This window comes from Capra hircus, chromosome 27 (assembly GCF_001704415.2).
Source record: "Capra hircus breed San Clemente chromosome 27, ASM170441v1, whole genome shotgun sequence".
Classification (NCBI taxonomy): domain Eukaryota; kingdom Metazoa; phylum Chordata; class Mammalia; order Artiodactyla; family Bovidae; genus Capra; species Capra hircus.
This window is the reverse complement of record NC_030834.1, coordinates 6,329,109-6,353,718: the sequence shown is the minus strand read 5'-3', so window position 1 is coordinate 6,353,718 and position 24,610 is coordinate 6,329,109. Positions and strand designations below refer to the sequence as shown.

At 44.7% G+C, this 24,610-nt stretch overlaps 1 protein-coding gene across 1 annotated transcript in view; it reads right to left on the bottom strand.

The window, feature by feature from the left end:
• Nucleotides 799-24,610, bottom strand: part of LRRC3B (leucine rich repeat containing 3B) — a 94,303-nt gene continuing 70,491 nt past the window's right edge. Inside the window, exon 2 of the mRNA XM_005698922.3 lies at nucleotides 799-2,064. Within this exon, the coding sequence (XP_005698979.1) occupies nucleotides 1,123-1,902 (780 nt within the window). The 5' untranslated portion in view covers nucleotides 1,903-2,064 and the 3' untranslated portion in view covers nucleotides 799-1,122. The remainder of the gene's footprint in view (nucleotides 2,065-24,610) is intronic.

Here is a 24,610-nt window from a genome sequence, read left to right as displayed (position 1 = left end):
TGGCAGGACGCTGGGCCTCTTTCACACTCAGCTTCCTCCCTGTAGATGGGGTGGCTGTCACTTTCTCCTCTAGGAGTGAGGGTTTAGAGGTCTAGTGTACATTCATGCCGAGTTGCTAAGACGTGTCCAGCTCTTTGCAACCCCATGGAATGTAGCCCGCCAGGCTCCTCTGTCCATGGGATTCTCCAGCAAGAGTACTGGAGTGGGTCGCCATGCCCTCCTCCAGGGGTTCTTCCCCACCCAGGGATCGATCCCGCATCTCTTATATTACGGGTGGATTTTTTACCACTAAGCCGCTGGGGAAGCCCTAAAGCCATAGTAACAGTAGGCAAATGCCTTGCCCTGGGCTTGCAAGCTGATGTGTGCGTGACTACTAGGACCTTCGTTTATGGCACAGGCATTTCTATGCTGGTCAGAGACCTCTGTTTACCACAAGGTAATCTTGAGGACAGAATATGTGTGGTCTTTTTCTTTCCCATGTGTCTAGCAGAGAGTGGACATGCTGTGTTTAGCTAAACACACTAACTTTTAGGTTCCAAACATTTAGAAGCATCAGAACTTAAGGCTCTGTAGGATGTCACACTACCTCTTATCACCCGGGTTTGCTAAGCCTTACTCTTTTGAAGTCTGACAGACACTTTACTTGGCTGATAAGTCAGCTACGGCTCCCCAGTGTACAGGAGAACTTAATAACATGTCTCTCATTGGGATCGCTCTTTGGGTTCACACGGGTTGTCTGTTTTTCTCTCTAAAGCAATGGAATGACTGTAGAGTTTTCTGGACCAATAAGTCACTCTGTTTTTCATGATTCAAAGTTAGGCTTTTATTTGGTTTCAAATTAAAAAAATAAATTTCATTATTAAATAGTGAGATGGATCTAACTGAGGTTCAGAGAAGTAGCCGACTCGGGAATATACCGCCAGGGGTACAATTCAGGGGTGGATTGCCTAAACGAAAATGAGTTGTTAGGTTGTCACGTTTGTTCAAAGTTCGACAGTGGCATAATTCAAAGGAGACTGAGATACAAAGTTTCAAATGTTTACAATGGATGAGAGAAGTAAATCAGCTTATTCTACCGCAATCCCAAACGGATTTCCTTTTCGATGCCAGGCAGCTCGGACGCTACACCACGGTGCTAATGTCGTCGGGTTCGTCAGCTTTCTTTTGCCTGCTCGGCAGGGACTTCAAGTATTCGAGGTGTCTCCGCGCGTCCTCCTGGTTCTGCCTCACGTAATACACTACGTAAGAGATCACCATGGTGAACCAGCCAAACATGGTGACCAGCATGGCGTAGTCAGTTGTTTTTTTAGGGAGGTTACAAAGGTCGGCGTCATTGGCAGCGTTGAGGAACGGCCTCCCAGCATGTTCGTCCAGCACGGAGGTCTTGCAGATCACACTGTGGGCTGTCTCGTGATTGGACACCATGCTCCTCAGGACTTGCTGGAGCGTACAGTCACAGTGCCAGGGGTTGTTGGCAATTCTGGCCCTGGCCTTCAGGTTATTGAAGGCGTTTTTGTGCACGCTCTGAATCCGGTTGTCAGACAAGTCCAGAGTCTGCAGAGTTTCAGCGACTCCCTTGAAGGCGTGCTCGTCGATAAACTCGATGCCGTTTTTGGACAGGTTGAGAACTCTTAGTTGATGGAGGTCCTTAAAAATCTCATTGGGGATGGATGTGATCTGATTGGAGTCCAGGTACAAGAGGACTGTTTCAGGAGGAAGATCTCTAGGTATTTCCTTGAGATTTGCATTGCTACAGGTGACATTTAAACCCCCAGAGGAAGAACAGAGACAGCCCTTGGGACACATACTGGCGGAATGAAAGCACAGTATCATGAGAACAAAACTTTGGAGGAGGAGACACATGGAGAGGGAGCGAGTTAACCACAGGTCCACCAGATTCATGCTGGAATGTCAGCATAATCACAAGCCCAAGCCTCATCTACTCCACAAGCACGTGTGCTCACGGTCCAGCCCTGTCCACACGGTTGGTCTCCTTCCGGCGTGGTCCAAAGGCCTGCTACTCACACACGCATCTCTTCATCGTGCTGGTCCTTGCGTGGGCACCTAAGGGGAAGAAAGCAGACGTAATGAGCTCTTTTGCAAACGGGGAGGGGGGTGCATCGCAATGAAGCAGGCATCTGGCATTTTATGTCGGCAGGCACGCTGGTTACGCAGGCAATTTCCATCAGCACCACTGGGAGTTATCTGTAATCGGAGTCTCTGCTCAAATCCCAGGTGCTGGGGGAGCAGGTCAACAAATGATGACATTTCCAAGTGACAACGCCTTGTTGTTCCTGGTGCGGAATCTGAGCAAACGGCCCAGATTCCTCTCCTCTCCACTGGCCTGCGCCACACCCTGCACCCTTCCTAAAGTCAACAGCAACCAGACGGAGTCAGCCTTCTCCCTCCTCCTGCAAGAGGCATCCATGCGAACGAGCCTTTCACATGAGCGGCAACGAAAACTCACCCTGATATTTTACAGTTGATGACTGTAGATAACGACGACTTTCATGGCTTTTGAACAGTTGTCCAATTTTGAGTATTTTCCCTAAAGAAACCCCTTACTTGAATTATGAATGGGGTGAATGGGTACATCCCAACCTCCCCAGCACAGTGTTTCCAGGGACCTCCAGCCTGGAATCTCCAAAGGAGCTGCCTCCCTTGGGACCTCTGGGGACTACATCGCACCCGGAAGGATGTCCTTATCTGAATTTCCAAAAGATTCTCTTTGTTTTCTAAACAGTGTAGCCCCTCTCCAATAGATCTTTGAATATGACACACAGCTCCAAGTCTTTTTTTTTAGTATAAAAAAGAGTTTTACGAAATACTAGCCTCTTATATGTAAGTCAAATCATTAAGCTTATACAGTGCTATATGAAGTTATGTCAGTGAAGCTGGGGGTCGGGGGTGGGGAATGACATAATTAGCAGCCAAAGAAATGCAACTGTAAAATGAGCTATGAATGTTTTTTTTCTATCAATATAATTTTTAAAAATACCATCTGTATGCTTATAAGAACAGAATAATACGGCATCCTCATAAACACATATTTTGAGAATATGTTTTGGAAAGAAATTTGGCAATATCTATTGAGAACATTAAATTTTATATATATACACGTATATATGTATATATGTATGTGTATATATATATATCTCTTTTTTGACATTGTAATTTTCTTTCAAGTAATCTATTCTAGGGAAATGTTCTAAAATAAAACAAAAATGTAATGCTCCCCCAGAACAAAAATACTAGCCGCAAAGTCTTCCTCAATACCCTATTCTTTTCTTTCCAACTGTGTGTGTAAAATCATTTATATACATGAAATCATATTTATGTGCTTTGTCCCTCAGTCATGTCTGACTCTTGGCGATGCTATGGACTATAGCCCACCAGGCTGCTCTGTCCGTGAGATTTTTCCGGCAAGAATACTGGAGTGGGTTGCCATTTCCTTCTCCAGGGGATCTTCTTGACCCAGGGATTGAACCCATGTCTCCTGCGTCTCCTGCACTAGCAGGCAGATTCTTCACTGCTGAGCTACTGGGGAAACATTATATATATAATATATGCTTTATACATATATGTACATATCCCCTAGAGAAGGGAATTCTGGCCTAGGGAATACTGCGGACTGTATAGTCCACGGGGTTGCAAAGAGTCAGACACGACTGAGTGCCTTTCACCTTTCACTCACACACTCACACACACACACACACACACACCTTTTATATATACTTATATAAAATATATGTATATATCTTTATATATATATACATATATCTTTTATATCTATCTATCTATCTATTTCCTGTTGAGCTGTTGTTGGAAAAAGGCCTAAGAAATTGCAAAGCTTTAGTGATATGAGCAAGATTATGAACTTACCCCAAAATAGAGATGTGAATATAAGTTTACGCTTGAAACCGCTCACTCATGTGAAGAGGACAGGCATTTTCACAGACTAGGGAAGTGGCTCTCAGACAGACTCTGGGCCTTGCCCACGGTCACAGAGCTCATAAGTGGTACAGACGGCAATCAAGCCAAAGCGTTTGTTCTGACTGGTGAATCTCACAATTCTTCTCACTACCCCTACAGCTTTTTCCCGATTCCATCTGCTCCATGGGGACAAACAAAGTCCAGGGACTGCTGCGGCTTCTGATGCTGATATAACTCAATGCCACACGGAGGACCCCATGAGCCCCAGGGAGGGGGCTCCCTGCCCTGGGAACCCGTGCCTGACTTCAGAGGATTCTCTCTCAGGATCTAAGGAACCAGGAAAAGGTTCATCCCTCTGACAGCCAAGAGCAACAAAAGACTCTGCAAACTTGTCTTTTCTAAAGATCCCAGATGGATAAATAGAGAGGGAAATGACTCCAAATGTTACCAAACTCACAGAAAAGATTAATGTGAGCTGAAAACATAACGAACTGGGTTGTTCATCACGGAAAAAAATCAGATTAGCAACAGCAGAATGAAATGAATGTGCTTTTGGAATCTCGAGTCCCTCAAATGCCAGAGAGGCTGCAGCTGAACCCCGAGGCTGACTAAGCCACCCGTCAACAGCTCGTTTCATCTGCAGCGTAGGCTCACCTCCCTCCCATGTTTCCCTCCTGCAAACCTTCATCGTGGGGCATTTGGGGACTGCAGTCATTGCCTAGATGGGGGAGAAAAGACAGAAAAGGAAGGTACTGGAGGCTACATCAGAGAAGAAGGAGGGTGGCGGAGGACAGGCACAGGTTGCTGGGCGGAGGACAGGAGATGGACAAACGAGTGTGAATAGAGAAATCAGAGGTTCCTGTCATCAAGCGACTTCCACCAATTGAGTACGTGCCACCTCCACCCGCCTAAATCCTGGGAACCGGTGCAAAGCCTGCTCTGGAGGACACTCACGTCTCTCCAGAGACCGACTCCATCTGGACTCTAATTCAGACTATGGGCCTCCCAGGTGGCTCAGTGGTAAAGAGCCCGCCCCCCCAAGGCAGGAGACTCGGGTTTGATGCCCGGGTCGGGAAGATCTCCTGGAGAAGGAAATGCAACCTGCTCCAATATTCTTGCCTGGGCTACAGTCCATGTGGCTGCAAGAGAGTCAGACACGACTTTGGTGACTAACCAACAGCAACAGTTTCAACTATAAGCCCTGTGAGGGCAGGGACTTGTTTCTGCTTCATGTAGAAATAATAGCAAACAATTACGAGGCAAACTCAGTGCCCTGAGTTTGCATTTCAGCTTTCATCCTTACGATCGTTGTGCCCATGGGCAAGTCATTAACCTCTCTACACCTCACTCCACTTCTCCTCATACAGAGATTATAAAAGCATCTGATGACAATGTTGACATGAGAATTGTACTAGATAATCCATGCCAAGCATTTAGTACAATGCATAGTAGGTACCAAGTGCTCAACACGTGTTAGCTATAGTTATTATTCTTATTCCAGAAGCATTTCCAACCCCTAGCATAGTGCTACATAAACATCTATCTTCTTGTGAATGAATCAATGAAATATTCAGCAATCTAGCTGTGCTTTTTCTTCCCTACGGTAATTATTTTCATCATTTTGACACATAAACATTGGCTGGTCAAATGGCTGTTGGTTTTACATGTCAAAACAGTAGTAGCCTCCGGAAAAATCACAAGTGTAGACTCCTACTTGAAGAATAGAACTTTTTCTCAGCACACATCTCCAGGCTTTGTTTCTCCAGAATGGCCAGTCCAGTGGTCACGGTCACAGACAAGAGATGGTTAGGACGCATCTTTTCAACATCAGAGCACAATTTGTCTTGAGATGAAATCCTTCATGCCCTAAATGGTCCACCCATTCAAACACAGGATGAAATGCCTGTTGGGAGTATAAATCCTGCATATTCCTTGCACTCAGGGAGGCTGGACTCAAAACTATTTCATTTGCTCTCTGTGATTCACAAAAAGGGAATGGAACCTTCTGGGGCTGGCTACATCGCTATTGCTGCAACAGCCTCCAGAGCCATCACCCTCACACAGGACTTTGAAGTGACAAAAGGCGCAGCACGTAGAGGCGCCCAAAGACATCGCATCAAGGTTACCTCCAGCGGAGAGGACAGAAGAACTGTCTCTCCGCTCTGTCGCGCTGACTGATTGTTTTCCGAAGGGATTATCAGCTTGGCATCGCCTGCAAGTACTGGTTAGATGAAAAGCGATTCCCAGGAAGGGAAGCTGTGGGGAGATGTGTCTCTCAGAGTAAAAACCAGGCCTTCTGCAGACACCAGTGCTCCTACAGCAGAGGGCAGAGCTAAGGAGGCACCTAAATGCCCTCTTGTTCTGACCCTGTCAGGTCTAACCACAAACCCAGACTAACAAACAAGCCACCCTTCTGCAGGGCTGGGGGCTAGGGGGGAAGCCTCCTTGCTAACTTCAGAACGAGTGAGTGGGACATAAAGGAGCGCCGGGGTCACCTTGGTGCGGTGAGAGGGGCGCAGGAGCTCTCCGCCTGCCCTCTCGAGGAGGAAGGCGACCCAGCAAGGGGACAGCCCCAGTGAAACAGCATCCCTTCTGCCTCCTAAATTCCCCCTCGCATCCCTCCACTCGGTACTTCTGCCCCACCCTCGCGCCCTCATTCCCTTCCAGTACATCTGGGGCCACGAGGAAGCCGCAGGGTCTCTGGCTGTGCTGGCAGGTCTGAGCTGCGCCCCCACAGAGGGCCGTCTGGCCCCTAGACCCGAACCCCCATGTCCCTGTCACACAGGTTTCCTTTCTTCCCCTGTGGCAGCACCTCTCGGCTTGCAGAACTTCCCTGAGCAGGGGGCGAGCTTGTGCCCCTGCAGCGGAAGTGCAACCTGAACCACTGGGCACTCAGGGACATCCCCCATCACACAAGTGTCTGAGCTATAGTAATTAATGCTGGGATCGGGTGGCAATCCTCAAATACTGTTTCCAGAAAGAAAAAAAAAATGTACTTAGCAGCCTACTAAGTGAGAAGGCAGTTCTTTCAGTGGCTGATTAAAAACTCTGTCTTGCATGGAAGCAACCTGAATGTCCCCGGACAGAGGAATAGATAAAGATGCGGCACACACACGAAATGGAATATTAGTGTTTTTAGCGCTTGCTGCTTCGTCAGGTCCAGCTCTCTGACCCCATGGACTGCAGCCCACCAGGCTCCTCTGTCCATGGGATTTTCCAGGCAGGGATACTGGAGTGGTTTACCATTTCCTTCTCCAAGGGATCTTCCCAACCCAGGGATTGAACCTGGGGCTTCTGCATTGCAGGGGGATTCTTCACTGCCTGAGCTACTGGGGAAGCCCCTATGATGGAATATTACCCAGCCATTGAAAAGAATGAAATACTGCCACTTGGAGCATTAGGATGGACTTCAAGAGTGACACACTGAGTGAAGTGAAGTCAGACAGAGAAGGAGACATCCCTTATGTGTAGAATCTGAAAAGAAATGATACAGATGAACTTATTTACCAAACAGAAATAGACTCACAGACTTAGAGGACAAATTTACGGTTCCTGGGCAAAAGGGATAATTACGGAGTTTGGGATGGAAAGTACACTGCTGTGTTTAAGATGGATAACCAGCAAGGACCTACTGTATAGCCCAGGGAACTCTGCTCAATGCCATGTGGCCGGCTGGATGGGAGGGGAGTTTGGGGGAGAATGGATACATGTATATGTATGGCTGAGTCCCTTCACTGTTCACCTGGAGCTATCATAATATTGTTAATTGGCTATACCCCAGTATGGCAGCCTGGATGGGAGGGGAGTTGGGGGAGAATGGATACATGTATATGTATGGCTGAGTCCCTTCACTGTTCACCTGGAGCTATCATTATATTGTTAACTGGCTATACCCCAGTATGGCAGCCTGGATGGGAGGGGAGTTTGGGGGAGAATGGATACAGGTATATGTATGGCAGGGTCTCTTTGCTGTTCACCTGGAGCTACCCTAATATTGTTAATTGGCTATACCCCAGTATAAAATAAAAGGCTAAAAGAAAAAGAACCAGGGACTGTATAACCCAGACACTACCAGTTCACTTTTGCTTTTCTTTAACCCTCTGAAACGCCCCAACTTAGACAAAAATACAGCTCTGCTTTGGTGTAACTTAATTATCTAAGTTTAAATACAGACTGTCAATTATTTGTGACCTTGGTCAAACCTTTCTGTGCATTGAAATTCTTTGTCTAAAACGCTGGCATAATAGGGGAATTCTCTGGTGGGCCAGTGGTTAGGAAATTACATACTGATTTCTTTATTTGCTCAAGGTTTCTGTCAACTAAGTTGCTGCTCAGTCTGATGTCCAATCACACGTCTGGTGTACATCATTATACACGTGGATGCTCTGCAAGTGGCTGGGCTTTTGTGCACTTCACTGTATGGTGCTGTATAGAATACATTAGTGCAGTATTTTTATTTCAAGCCCAGAATGTTAGGAAGCAAGTGAAAAAGCAATGCTGATGTAGCTGGTACTAGTGTACTTTACAAGGTACTGTCCTGTAAGATTGGAAATGCTTCTTTATTTTTTTGTATTTTTTAATGTATTATTTGTGCAAAAAAAGGATTATAAGACCATTACAGAATAGTACTATATAGTTGATTGCATTAGCTGGGTATCTAGGCTAACTTTGATGGACTTACGAACAAATTGGACTTATGAACATACTCTTCGAAAGGAACTCATTGCAAGGGACTTACTGTATATCCTGGCCCCTCCGTTTCCTCTCCAGAGCACTTCCTTGGAGCTAATAAGAGGCTGTCTCTTTCAGGCTACAGTCCTCACTAAGGTCCCAAAACAAAACTTATCTGAAAACTTTCAGATTGTTGTTGTTTTTTTTTTTTCAGTCTGCACTAACAAATAAACAACACTTTGTTTTTTGAACTCTCTCTCTCTCTCTCTTTCTCTCTGGGTACTAAATAAAGAATAAAGATAAGATTATGTCTTCCCTGACATCTGTATTTATTATTCATCATGCTGCAAGGTTATAGGAAGGCTGAGTGGGAACCCATCTGTCTCAGTTTCTTTCTTCTTCTCTGTTAATATTATTTCCCACTAAGTGCCTAAGGTATTTACAACAGTGAGAGCTTTGCAAACTCTTAACACACAATCTACATAAATGTAGGCTCCCAAAGATACTCCAAGGTCCTGAGGCAACTTGAAAACTGCTTTTAGAAAGCATTATCCTTGCTGAATTCAGTTGCATTTCTGACTGGGATGGATGACTCTTACCACACAAAACAAACAAACAAACAAACAAACCACACAAAAACAAACAAACAAACAAAACAACTTATCATAATCAATGACTTGGTGGGGAAAGTACAGGATTCAGATCTAAAATCAAGGAAATGAAAACACTGATTTAAATAGACACACATACCTCAGTGTTCACAGACACATTATTTACAGTAGCCAACATATGGAAACAGCCTAAATGTCCATTAACACTTGGATAAAGAATGGATAAATAAATGTGGCATATGCATAGATGATGAAATACTATCAGCCATTAAAGAAAAATGAAATCTTGCCTTTTTCAACAACATAGATGGACCTGGAAGATATCATGCTTAGTGAAGTAAGTCAGAGAAAGACAAGTACTGTATATTTTCACCTGTATGTGGAATCCAACATATGTAGAAACAAGCAAATGGGTACAATAAAACAGAAACAGTGTCAAGAAACAGAAGACAAACAGGCGGTTAACAGTGGGGAGAGGGCTGGGAAAAGAGGAAAATAGGGAAAGAGGATTAAGAGGTAACGAACTGCCAAGTATTAAAAAAACAAGCTACAAGGAGGAGATGTACAGCCCAAGGAATACAGCCAGTGTTTTATCACTTTAAGTGGAATATGATCTATAAAAGCATAGAATCATTACAATGTATACCTGAAACTAACATAATACTGCAAATCAACTAAATGTAACTATGAGTAATGATGGAAGTTAACTAGACTTATTGTAGCAAAATTTTTTGCAATATATACAAATGCTGAATCAATGTTGTGCACTTGAAATTAATATGCCATTATATATAATTACATTTAATAAAAGATGTCAAATAAATATTAAGTGAAGATATACATATATGATCCCCTCAGCAATCAATGCAAAGAAATAGAGGAAAACAATAGAATAGAAAAGACTAGAGATCTCTTCAAGAAAATTAGAGATACCAAGGGAATATTTCATGCAAAGATGGGCTCAATAAAGGACAGAAATGGTATGGACCTAACGGAAGCAGAAGATATTAAGAAGAGGTGGCAAGAAAACACAGAAGAACTGTACAAAAGAGAGCTTCACAATGTAGATAATCACGAGGGTGTGATCACTCAGACTCACCTAGAGCCGGACATCCTGGAATGTGAAGTCAGGTGGGCCTTAGAAAGCATCACTACGAACAAAGCTAGCAGAGGCGATGAAATTCCAGTTGAGCTGTTTCAAATCCTGAAAGATGATGCTGTGAAAGTGCTGCCCTTAATATGCCAGCAAATTTGGAAAACTCAGCAGTGGCCACAGGACTGGAAAAGGTCAGTTTTCATTCCAATCCCAAAGAAAGGTAATGCCAAAGAATGCTCAAACTACCGCACAACTGCACTCAACTCACACGCTAGTAAAGGAATGCTCAAAATTCTCTGAGCCAGGCTACAGCAATATGTGAACCATGAAATTCTAGATATTCAAGCTGGTTTTAGAAAAGGCAGAGGAACCAGAGATCAAATTGCCAACATCCGCTGGATCATTGAAAAAGCAAGAGAGTTCAAAAAAACATCTATTTCTGCTTTATTGACTATGCCAAAGCCTTTGACTGTGTGGATCACAATAAACTGTGGAAAATTCTTCAAGAGATGGGAATACCAGACTACCTGACCTGCCTCTTGAGAAATCTATATTCAGCTCAGGAAGCAGCAGTTAGAACTGGACATGGGACAACAGACTGGTTCCAAATAGGAAAAGGAGTATGTCAAGGCTGTCTATTGTCACCCTGCTTATTTAACTTCTATGCAGAGAACATCATGAGAAACGCTGGTCTGGAGGAGGAAACACAAACTGGAATCAAGATTGCCGGGAGAAATATCAATAACCTCAGACATGCAGATGACACCACCCTTATGGTAGAAAGTGAAGAAGAACTAAAGAGCCTCTTGATGAAAGTGAAAGAGGAGAGTGAAAAAGTTGACTTAAAGCTCAGCATTCAGAAAACTAAGATTGTGGCATCCAGTCCCATCACTTCGTGGCAAATAAATGGGGAAATAGTGGCTGACTTTATTTTTCTGGGCTCCAAAATCATTGCAGATGGTGATTGCAGCCAGGAAATTAAAAGATGCTTGCACCTTGGAAGGAAAGTTATGATCAACCTAGACAGCATATTAAAAAGCAGAGACATTACTTTGCCAACAAAGATCCATCTAGTCAAGGCTATGGTTTTTCCAGTAGTTATCTATGGATGTGAGAGTTGGCCTATAAAGAAAGCTGAGCGCCAAAGAATTGATGATTTTGAACTGTGGTGTTGGAGAAGACTCTTGAGAGTCCCTTGGACTGCAAGGAGATCCAACCAGTCCATCCTAAAGGAGATTAGTCCTGGGTATTCATTGAAGGGACTGATGTTGAGGCTGAGACTTCAGTACTTTGGCCACCTGATGCAGAGAGCTGACTCATTTGAAAAGACCCTGATGCTGGGAAAGATTGAGGGCAGAAGAAGGGGATACAGAGGATGAGATGGTTGGATGGCATCACCAACACAATGGACATGGGTTTGGGTGGACTCCGGAAGTCGGTGATGGACAGGGAGGCCTGGCATGCTGTGGTTCACGGGGTTGCAAAGAGTTGGACATGACTGAGCGACTGAACTGAACTGATGTAAAACAAAAGAGAACAATCTACACACACACACACACACACACACACACTCTTGTGTAATTAAAACATTATGGAAAAACATGTATATAAAACATTATTTAAAAATAGATAATAGTCTTTTCTTCAGAGTATGTTTCTAGAGCAGATGGTGTAGAGAATTTTGACTTTTTATCTTATAATCTTCTCTACTATTATAATCTTTGCCGTGAGCACAATCATAGTATTAACTAGGTAAGAAAAAAAAGGGGTTGGTCTGAAGGTACTGATTGGTAAGCTATTTCCTGTTAGGAGTTACAGAAAGTACAAAAGTATGCAAGACATGATGTCTCTTCTGACCAGCTGAGTCACCCTAAAAAGTCGCTTAAACTTTCTGAGTCTTATATAAGGGTACAGCACACCATAAGCCTGAGGTTAGATAAAACCAGGGTCAACTCTCAGTCTGGGTACCAGCTGGGGGTGCTTGGGAAAACAAAGTGACTGTTTGGAGCCCAAGGTTTCTCAGCTATAAATAAGAATAATTCCAATTTCACAGGTTTCATGTATGGTTATAACTGTGCCCACTCTCATAGCAGATGCCTGACAAAATATTACAGACTCTGAACACACTTTCAAAGGCATCATAGTCAAGTTCAGATTTCCAAAGGGTTCTGTGGAATACCATCTGTGAGTTGCAGTCACGTAAGTCTGAGAAACACCCTCTTTGGGAGTTACAATGGTCATCAGCCTATTTAAGGTTCTGAGAAATCACAGCAAAGGAACCTATTAACTCAGAATTATCCAAACATACTTGGTACCCCTGCCAAAGGCTTGTGGTGCCCTGTAATTTTTATAGCATAACACCCACAGAATATGATAATTTACAGTAAATTCAGATCTAACTAAAGAACATTTAATATTATCTCTACCATTTCTCCTCTTACTTCATCCAAATATTCTGAAGTAATACGAGGTGACATGTTTTGCAAATGAGAATTCAATTTGCCACTTGATCCTTCTCAGGCCAAATAATATTACCATACAGAAATAATCACCACCAACTATTAATAACATTCATTGCAGGTAGCGATGAAAAAATGACTAATCAATAGCTAGCACAAAGGATCATTTTGTTTAATGAAAGACATATCTCAATTAAAACTTACATGTCCATAAATAAATTGCAACAAATGGGATATTACTATGTTTCCATTTTAGGCTTTCCGATTTCCTCATCCTGCCTCAGGCACCACTTTTGTTTTTGAAAAAATCATTAATAACATGATCCTTAAGGGCTTTGAAACCTTGTGCATGCGTACTCAGTTGCGTCCAACTCTGGGTGACCTCATGGACCATGGCCTGTCTGGCTCCTTTGTCCATGAGATTTAAGAGGTAAGGATACTGGAGTGGGTTTGACATTTTCTTCTCCAAGAGAGCTTCCCAACGCAAGGATGGAACCTGCGTCTCCTGCGTCGGCAGGCAGGTTATTTACCACTCCTGTCAGCTGGGAAGCCCCTTGAAAACCTTAGAGAGTGGTAACTCAAAGAGAAGGCTTTGGAGTTGGCCATATCTAAGCCTCTAACTTTGACACTCAAGTGCTAAGTCACGTTAGTCGTGTCTGACTCTGTGTGACCCTATTGGCTGTAGCCTGCCAGGCTCCTCTGTCCATGGGATTCTCCAGGTAAGGATACTGGAGTGGGAAGTAGTTATTAAACATATATAGCTATAACTCTTATTAACCCATATCTCAACAGGATTAGATTTTAAGAAATGTGAATATGAGAAATAGAATATTTAGACTATGGTTTTAAGAAAATTGTTATAAATGGCACGTTACATTTGCCTTCTCAAAATTTATATCCTCTTTCTCATGCAACTTATTGACACAAACTGACAAATTTATGCATATTTCCACTGGAAGCTGTAATTAAATTGGAACTTTTTAAATTAGGGAAACTGAATTTTCAGAGTAATTTCTTATCAAATTCTTGGAAAGTTCTGTTTTTATTATTTAAAATGAATAAATATGAACTCCTGGAAAAAAAAAAAAGAAGTGGCCTTAGGGTTTGCTTTGATCGCAGAAGAAGCAGAAGTTGTATTCTGCCTGTTCTAAGCCTCAGCCTTTCCAAGAGTCAGCATGTGCCTTTGCCTTTGCTCTTGGAATCTCCCCAGCCACTATGGCCAGCACGCTGGGTAGTGAGTGATCCCATGAAGGGAAGGCCCACTGTCCCAGCCTAGACCCAGCCACACTCCTGACATGTGGGAAACCCAAACCAGAGCATCAGAGTCAACTGTCAGATCTGCGGGTTTTGGATTCATGGACTCATGAGTGAGCCCACGTTAGACCAGAGGACCATTCAGGTACTCATGAACTTGTATGCAAATGCCACCAGGTTTGGGCACACCATTATCTCAAAAAAGCTAGCTGATACACAACTGTTACAGCTGATACAAATATTTAAACTGAACATTTAACAGTTTAAAAAGTTAATATATTTATGTTAATTATCACAAGGCCCGATTGACATTTAACAGACTCATACTAACAGCTATTAGAAAAAAATGCTTCTTAAAGTTTAATAGAAACCTCATTCAAGAAGGTTGTAATGGCTCAATGCTGAAGGGCATCAGCACTTACATTATCAGTAGAACTCTATATACTGACCATGAGCGTCAATAATGTTCCAAACTGCTATGGCATCCCCCAAGTAGCTCAGGAAAGCCAATCCATAGATGAAAGACATTCATTCAAGACCCAGATCAAATCTGGATAATACATTTTAAATACTGGTTGTTCCCATATCCCTGGTGCCTACGCCTCAGCGCCCAGAGTGGGGTCAGAGCTCCGTCTGTGTAGCCAGGACCAGGGGCTCGGGAGTCATACTGTGTCTGACACTGAGTCCCAGCTCCATCCGTGACCTTGCCTTGCCTCAGTCTCCTCCTGTATAAACAAAGATCACAGCAGTAGCTATATTTCTCCTATTTGTGGGTGCGTGCTAAGTTGCTTCAGGTATGTCCGACTCTTTATGACCCCAAGGACTGTAGTCTGCCAGGATCCGCTGTCCATGGGATTCTTCAGGCAAGAATACTGGAGTGGGTTATCAGGCCCTTCTCCAGAGGGTCTTCCCAATCCAGGGCTCAAACCCGGCTGTCCTGCAATGGCAGGCAGATCTTTTTTTTTTTTTTTTGCCACCAACCCACTTGGGAAACCCTCTTCTATTTGTAGTGAGGATTAAAGGAGATCATTTAGGTGATGCACTTGAAACAGTTATGTGGCACTAAGTCAGTAAATGTTAGTTATTCTTGTTTGTTGAGCGATTTCTGCTTGACACATACTCTTGGAGACAGGGCTTCAGAAGCCACCATGCAAACACAGACAAACGTCAAAGGGACAACTAAACTACAGGGAAAACCAAGTTGCTAGAGATTCAGTGAAGAATGTTTTTTTGAGTGTTCCTTGTACTACTTTTATTTTTGCAACTTTTTAAAAGTTCGAAATTATTTCCAAATAAGTTTTGAAAAACTTAAAATATATATATATATATTTAGAGTGTCACATACAGATAAGAAACTCATACTGTATGCATACCATTGGCTGAATTTTTCACTTTATCAATAGTTACCCATGTTATCACATAATCTTTTAATCTATCATGTTTATTTTTTAAGATTTTTATTGCGGTAAAAGTCACACAATATAAAACACTATTTTAACTGTATTGAACCGTACTGTTCACATAGCAATTCTCACCATTATCCGTCTCCTGAATTTTTCACCTTCCTAAACCGAAACTCTGTCCTCATTACCTCATTAAACAGCAGATCCCCACCCAGTCTCTGGAATCGACCAATGTACTTTCTGACTCTGAATGTGACTGTTCTAGTCACCTCATATAAGTGGAATCAAACAGTATTTGTCTGTACCTAAAGTACATTGGAATGCACTTCTAAGTTAACATAATCTATGTCCTGCACACAGACTGTGCCTTCTTTTTACCCCCAATGCCATGCAGCAGGCTCTCATTGGTTATCTATTTTATACACAGGAGTATATATATGTCAACCCCAATCTCAGTGAAGAATTTAAAGGTCATGCCTTAGCAACTGTGGTGAAACAGAACTGGAATAAACAATATTTTGTTAACTCAGGCACTATGGCCAGCATGCAGTTACTCTGAGGTGCTCACCTGTTGTTTGGTCTGCAAAAGGTGTCCATCAGATGAAACCTGCTCTCCACTGCAGACACCTAAAGGTTGACCCCCCAGGGAAGGCTTTCTCCAACTTCATTTTGGCCACTCACCCACCAGCATGCCTGCCCAGACCTGTGACTTCACACAAAGCGTCACTGAGTAATCCAGGCTGATAACCGGAGGCTGACGTCTGGACCCTGATTTCACTTGCATTCAAATGATCCTTCCTTCTAGAATCTGACAATTTTTCCTTTCCAGAATGCCTGTGTGACAAACCAAGTAGAAATGCCACCCCTCCAACCTGCGAGGAGCAAACAAGCAGTGGATAAATTACCCTGAACCCTCATATGGTTTGCCTTCAATTTCAGGCCGATTCTTCATCCCACTAAGGACCCTAACATACACTGTCAAATTCCATTTTCTCGGTGACCACATGGGGATCAGGTAAGATCAAACTTTTCCTCACTGATTTTATCCTGTGATACATGCTTTTCAAAAAGCCATGTCCTCTACTGTACAGTACAGGGAACACAGCTCAACACGCTGTAATAACCTATATGGGAAAGGTATCTGAAAAAGAATGGATACATGTGTATGAATTGCTGAATCACTTTGCTGTGCGTCTGAAATTGACCCAGCATTGTAAGTGACACTACACTCCCATTTAAAACAGAATAAATAAATAAGCTAGCATGCTAATATGCACTAATTACGTATGCTAGTAAACAAATATGCTAATATACATTTTAAAAAAAATAAACCAGACTTAAGTCTTCCTTAGAGAAGAGGATAAGGTGGAAAAACAGTATCTGCAGAATTATAGAGTCACACGGAAAGCTTGCTTGGATACTACTGATGGCAATTTAATTGAAGGATCCTCAGACAGGCAGTCTCCTGTTCATGAAATTATGCCCTTGGGTGAACAAAGCCGGGATTAATGGCTTGGGTCTAGCCTAGAGCTGTTCTCACCTCTTCCTGTTCTCCACCGGAGTCCTTTATCTTCTCAGTGAAACGTAGGCTTCTTCCCCCCAAACTTCCTTTTACGTAAGGAAACTCAACAAAACAAAAAAAGGAAACCAGAACTGAGTTTCCATACTACGGAGTTCACGGCAGGTCCATGGGGAACTGTGGGGCCCTGTGTTGGCTTGACTTGCCTCGCCTCTGGGAATCACCCGGAAAAATTAACAGCTATCCAGGGACTTAGCTTTTGTCAACAACCAACCAAATAAAACTTTCCAAACTCACTTAATTGTCTGCAGTAAGACTTCCTCAACACCTCGCTCAGACGTAAAATGCCGATTGAAATAAAACCGAATGTGTATTCTCCATCCCAGCACGTACTCTATCTTGGAGAAGAAATCAGCCAGGTAAGATAAGTAAGAAAGGTAAGAATCAGTCCAGGTGAAGATAAGAAAATTAGGCAGAGGAGAGAGCCACTCCCAGAAAAACATAACAAATTCCCATTTCTGTCTCCTCTGAAGGCTTGCACAGTTTTTAAAAAGTACATCATCAGAATATTAAGAAGCAGTCACCGGCTTGATTGCCCATTGGACAGCTTCAGAAGCTGTGACCAAATTGTTCTTGTTCACTCACTCAGTCGTGTGCGACTCTTTGTGACCCCATGGACTGCAGCACACCAGACCCCTCTGTCCTTCACCATCTCCCAGAGTTTGCTCAAACTCATGTCCATTGAGTCGATGACGCTATCTAACCATCTCATCGTCTGCTGCCCCTTGCACCTGTGACCAAGTGGCCTATGTATTAAAGCAAGTCTCATACACAGTCAGCTCCAGTAATGACTGGTCAGGAGAAGGTGTGTCGTTTTTACGACACCTTGGCGTTTTGCTTTGTCTGAGGATGTGAGAACGGGAGAAACGCTGGGTCTGGGCTGGCCTCCCAGCTCCCTGACGTAGTGACACTTGACTTAAGCATGAGGACATCATTCTCCCCACTGCCCCCCCATGACCCCGCATCCCACACACTTCTTTGCACCTCAGCAGTTCCTAAAGTAACAGGTAGGAGGGGTGGACAGGGTGGTTGTGAGCAGCCCCAGGGCTGACTCAGGGTCAGGGACCCAGGAGGTGCTCAGGACCTGCTTGCTCAATGAAGGGCTGAATAGCTGAAAACAAAGCAGACATTTCTCAAGAACCAAAGAGCCTGACAGGGTGCAGACGTGCCCCCTCTTTCATCCAGATGGTAGCCAAGAAACCAAGGAAGAGAGAGCATCACTAATGGCGACCTGCTTCTCACGCAGCCAGGACCCAAATCAGTGTGAGTAGCCTTCCACATTGAGAAAGTGAGGAAGGCAGCGTCCAGTCCAAGAACACCAGCATCCAGCAGGATCAGCAGGCTGATGCCCCGGCATGCCAGGTGGGCTCACCGTGTTTAACATGCCAAGATGGGTCCCAGTCTCTCAGATGCCACGCCATCAAGACAGTGACGTTGGCCTGGCCTATGAGTTTCAGAAACACATAGTCAAAACATGAAGGTAAAATATTTATGGGGAACCCACTCCAGCATCCTCGCCTGGAAAATTCCATGGATGGTCCCTGGCAGGCTACGGGGTCGAAAAGAGTCGGACATGACTGAGAAACTTCACTTCACCTTTAGAGGCAGAGAGGGGCCTCTCTGGTGGCTTGGTGGTAAAGAATCCACCTGCCAATGCGGGAGATTTGGGTTTGACCCCTGGGTCAGGCAGATCCCTTGGAGAAGGAAATGGCAACCCACTCCAGTATATTCTTGCCTCGAAAATCCCACAGGCAGAGGAGCCTGGCAGGCTACAGTCCAAGAGGTCCCAAAAGAGTCAGACACGACTTAGGGACTAAACACCACAAGTGAATCTGTACCAAGTGGGTGTCTCACTCTAACTGTGCAGCATTTCTCTCTTTGCCTGTCCTCTGTCTCAGCTCATCATCGACCCTTAGGGAGAGGGAGCGTCTATGAGTCTATAAGGCCTCCTGGTGCTTAGCTGCAGGGAGCTCTCCGGAGGCGAGGCTGTCCTGGCAGGACTCCAACACCGAGTTCTCTTCACTGGAAGAAACAGATGGCACTCATCTCATGATGGGGAAGCCGAGGCCTTGACCACATGCAGAGCTGACTCTTCTATCATCCAGGTAGTAGACTCTTATCTCTTTGGGCATCCAGGGAGGTCTGTTCCAACTGATTAACAGGTATCTATGATTGGGACCGTGCTTGCCTTTCTGTAGGCAGAACTAGGAGAGAGAGGTTGAAAAGTCTGCACTAAGCAGGGATGATGAGGGTGGTTTGGAAAAGGTCATTATTCTCTTTTGGTACAGGCAAATATGCCCTGATGAGGCTGGACTTCCCATCTCAACAAAGAACCAGCAAGCACTCTTACCTCTGTGGCCCTTTATTTGCAAGATGTGTCTGTGGAAATGACCTAAATGTCCATCGGCAGAACGGATATAGGATGTGTGGTATGTGTATATGGTGGAATACTAATCAGCCATCAAAAAGAACGAAATAAGAAGAAAAGAATGAAATAATGCCATTTGCAGCAACATGGATGAACCTAGAGATGATCACATTAAGTGAGATAAGTCAAACAGAGAAAGACAACATCATGTCATATCACTTATATGTAGACTGTAAAATAGGACACAAAGGAACCTATCTGTGGAGCAGAAACAGAATCATGGACACAGAACACACTGGTGGTTGCCAAGGGGGGAGGGAGTTGGAGGAGGCATGGAGGGGGAGGGTGGGGTTAGCACGTGTTAGCTGTTACATAGAGAATGGATAAACAACAAGGTCCTATTATACAGCACAGAGAACTACATGCAATATCTTATGATAAATCATAATGGAAAAGAATAACTGAATCACGTTGCTGTACAGCAGAAATTAACACAATGTAAATCTACTATGCTTCAATTTAAAAAAAAATACATGAAATGTATGTCTGTTATGTTATCTGCTGACCTGAGAAGGGTAGTTGCCTGGGTGTCTGGCTGTGGACATATTCATAAAGGTCTCTTTTCTCTTAATTTATCATAAAACTTCCATGTTAAGTCTTCCCAGGTGCACGTGAGGTTCTTGAGCCTTTTTCTGAGATGACCAAGGTGGAAGCTTCAGAGAGGCGTGTTTATAATGTCAACAAACGAAGCACTCACAGTGTTCCCCGAGGCCACCGTGGGGCCGTCTCCTTGTTTGGAGGCTCTGCCCCGTGGCCACAGGCAATGCTGCTGCTGCTGCTGCTGCTGCTGCTGCTGCTGCGGGAGGTGGAGGAGCCTCGGGCTAATGTCTGATGAGTCAGACTCTGGATTCTTCCAACCCCTGGGTTCTTTCTCTCTCTTTCATCCACCTCCTGGGTCCTGGGTCATTTTCACCACTCATTATCGCCAGCACCAGAAGGAAGGTGGAGGAAATGAAGGGAGATGAAATTCAAATGAATCAATCCTGCCACTTGTTTGCAGCTCAGCTCGCGAGCGTACAGGGGGGAGGCAGCGGCTGCTCTTCTGTGGGTTCCGATTCTCTGAGCTATTCCTGTGCCCCTTGCTGCCAGGCAATATTGAGGGGGCTAGATGCAAATAAGCTGTTGGGATAGAAGCAGAGAGGCGGGGGGGAAGCTCACTTCGGCAGCAACTTCTTCAAAGGAAAGGGAAAGGATGTCACACAGAGCAGCCCAAGTTTTATTAAACAAGCTCATGTTTGGACTCATCTCATTCCCTTAGAAGTAGAGGGAAAGGGATGCGAAGACCACATTGAGAGCGATTATAATGCGGAAGATGCACTGATCGTCATAGCAACGAAAAGGACGTATTCTGCAAAGAGTATGCCGAGGACAACAAAACCAGACACAAGGAAGAACTGTACGAAAACCCGAAAGAAGAACGAAGGGAAAACAAAACACGGGAGTATCTTTAACCCACCGTCATTCACACAGGTAGGCTGCAGGAGAGGGCGGGAAGCTGGAACGGCCGGGCATGTCCTCTTCACTCTGAGCTCATGTGATGGCAAGGGACTGGACCCTGGTTCCCAGTGTCCTGTCCTGCTCTGAGGCCGACCCTGCAATGTGCCACCCACGTGGCCCTGCAAGGAAGAGCTTATGTAATAGGAAGGGCTTGTTCCAGATCCCGGGATGCTGAAGGGGAGGACCCCTTTCAGGCACTATCTCCAAAGCAGAATTACTTTGCCTCTCAGGAAGAACCTACACCCAGTGACTGGCCAGGGAAAAGGAGAAGGTCCTGGCCACACTGGACCATTCTGGGACAGCTCTGAGCTGCCTTGGGGTGGGCTGAGGTCATCTCAAGGCTCTGCATCACAGGGTAACTTCCTCTCGCCAGTCCATCCCTTCCCATCCACAAATGCTGATCCCAAGTGTACTACTTCTTAATAAACCTCTTGTTTGCAGAGTCCCATTCCCAGTTGTCTCCCCTGAAAGCTTGACAAGTGATCATTCTGCCTGGGATGTACAGTTGAATTTTTTTTTTTTTTTCCTGAGCTAAAGATTCACTCTTGGTTGTGATATTGGTATGTACAAGAGTAGCTATGGAACACATCCAAGCTGAGGAGGTGGAAGTTGCAAGAGACAGAAAGGCTGTGCGTGAGCCGAGCGGGGCTAGGACAACGAGACTGGGCTTCAAACTGAACTTTAAAGAAGCAGCAGAAGGGACCCTAAGGAATAGGGAAAACCAAGAAGTCACAGGCACATCACTCAGCAAAGGTTACAGCGCCCAGATCAGTTCATCACTCAGCAAACATTACAGCAGCCAGGTCAGGTCCACGCTTGCGGGAGGGGGGCAGCGAAGGGGCCCAGGGTCGTGCTCAGCTGGTGAGATAAGGGGTGGAGTTTGGATGACTCCTACACCACAGCTGAGTCCACTAGTGGGCAAGTGACCATCTGAGGCTAAATCTAAGAACAGGGTGCTTTCTACTTGGGGGAACTTTTGCCAATACAATCTGAAGAGAATGTTTGCCACCAGATTAAGAGGTCATAACATAGAGACTGGACTAAATTATCACTGCCACTGAATGGCACCAGACACAGCCTTTAGACCCTATGTCTGCGGGGAATAAAGCAGGAAACAGCTCAGTGAATGGGGATTCATGAAACCAAGGTCTCCTTGAATTCTACTATAGCAACTGAACTTCAATTAAGATATGGCAAAAATTAGGAGAGTATGGAGCTGTTTTAAAACACAAGAACACACACACAAACAAGCACCAATATACACACAGAAATATACATAGGTGTACATGCAGAAATACACATATACATGTGTACACACACGGGCTTCCCTGGTGACTCAGCTGGTAAAGAATCCGCCTGCAATGAGGGAGACCTGGGTTAGATCCCTGGGTTGGGAAGATCCCCTGGAGAAGGGAAAGGCGACCCACTCCAGTATTCTGGCCTGGAGAAGTCCATGGACTATACAGTCCATGGGGTCACAAAGAGTCGACATGACTGAGTGACTTTCACAAACAAACAACACACACACACACACACACACACACACACACACACACACACACATAAAGTCTACCATGTCTTAATATTAGAAGAAAAAAGCCAGTTGTCTAATTCATGCAATAAGCAGATACATCTGTGGCATCATTCACTACATCTGATAATCTTATAATCACTCACGTTTAAAATGCATAAACACCTCTGGAGGAACTGACAATTGCCAATGGCACCCCCATTTTCCAGGTGAAGAAATCAAGACCCAGAGTTGTCAATTAATCTGCCCAAGGTCACAGAGTTAGTAACAGGCCAAGGTGGGATTTGAACTGGTGTAGAGTCCCTGCAGGTCACTTCTTTCTCTCCCTCCTTCCCTCTCTCTTAACATGTCGGGGTGTGTGTGCACATGTGTGTGTGTGTGCACACGTGTGTGCGTGTGCTCTGCCTCCCTCACCACCACGCTGAAGCTGGCCCTGCAAAGAGGAAGTGTAGTGACCCCACCTACGTCTGTATGAGACCCTCGGGTACTGACGGAGGTGTGGTTGTCACTACAGTGCTTCAGAAAATCTTCAGTGCTCCTTGGTGGAGCGGGAGGGCTGCACTTCCCCACTCCCTTTGAAGTTAGCTGTCTCCATGTGATCACTTTGGCTGATGAATTCTGAGCAGAACTTAGCTGAGTTTTAAGGACCCTTTTAGTCTCCTCCTCCGTCTTCCTGGGTCTGTAAGTAACTCAGAAAAAGCAGATCCCGTCACTAACACACTGGACACACAGCAGGAATAAGAATTAACCAGGGGTTGAACCCACACTCTGGACAGTGAAAGCTTGGAGTCCTCACTAACTGGACTGCTAGGCAACTCCCCAACTTTTGTACTTTGAAGCCACTGAGATCTGGGGATCATTCATTACTGCAGCATTACCAAGCCTATCTTCACCATTCTGAAGTGCTTACCCTCCCTTCTACAGATAAAGAACCTAAGGTTCAGAGAGGTTTAGCCATTTGTCCATGGACACACAGTAGTAAGATGGGAAACCCTTTGACAAGCAGAGGTTGAGGAGAGAGATCGTTTTAGGGAGCAAACACACACATGCATGAACCCCAGCAAAGTCAAGAAGGCCGCAGAGAACACTGGAGCCACTGCAAATATTCCAGTGTGTGTGTGTGTGTGTGGGGTGGGGGGATGGATTGATGCCAACAGGGCAGAATCGGGGTTCTGAATTCCACAGGAATATCAAGTTCCCTCTGAGCTATTAAATATGTTTACATAAGGTCCGTAAGAAAGCTGGAGCAAAGGACTGGAAATTGTCAGAAAAGACACACAGAAGTGTAAACAGAGACACAGCTCATGTCATGCTCAAGGCCAAGACAGCATCAAGATTTTCCACCACCAAGGCCCAGTTTCTGACCTTGGCTGGTCCTTGAAATGCCGTCTAGATTGACTCTCTGACTTGATGCCATGGCAACCGGCTCTACTGACCAGTTCCACGCAATCTGCTTCCACCTTTGGCTCCTTGGCTGCTATCACAAAATGCAAAGCTTCACAGAGAGGGCTGAAACTTTACTTTTTATTTTTCAATTGAAGGATAATTGCTTTACAGAAATTTGTTGCTTTCTGTTAAACCTCAGCATGAATCAACCATAGGTATACATGTATCAAAACTTTATTTTTTAAAGGGTGGGAAGCGAGAGGCTTCCAAAGGAATTGTTCATCCATAATCCTACTGAATTAGGCAAACTGTCTAAACTGGCTGATTCACCAGCAGAAATGGGATGAGATGCGCCAGCTAGAAGGAGCCTGAGAAAAACGCTGAGAGGTTGAAGCCGTGTAGTCGGAGGATCAGCCTCCGTCAGACTTCACCACGACCAAGAGCCCAGAGAGCCAGCGCCGAGGCGTGTCTGGCAAGCTGTCCTGAAGGTAAGAACGGAGGTTCATTGCTCAGGAATTCTGTTTGCACGTATTTCAGGAAAAGTGAGCATCCCAGCTCTGTAAAATAAGCAAAGAAGTGGAAAAGACTGCCTGCCAAACAGGAGATGTGGGTTCAATCCCTGGGTTCGGGAAGAACCCCTGGAGAGGGAAATGGCAACCCACTCCAGGATTCTTGCCTGGGAAATCCCATGGACAGAGGAGCCTGGTCTGTCCCATGTAGCCTGGGCTACAGTCCGTGGGGTCGCAAAAGAGTCGGACACGA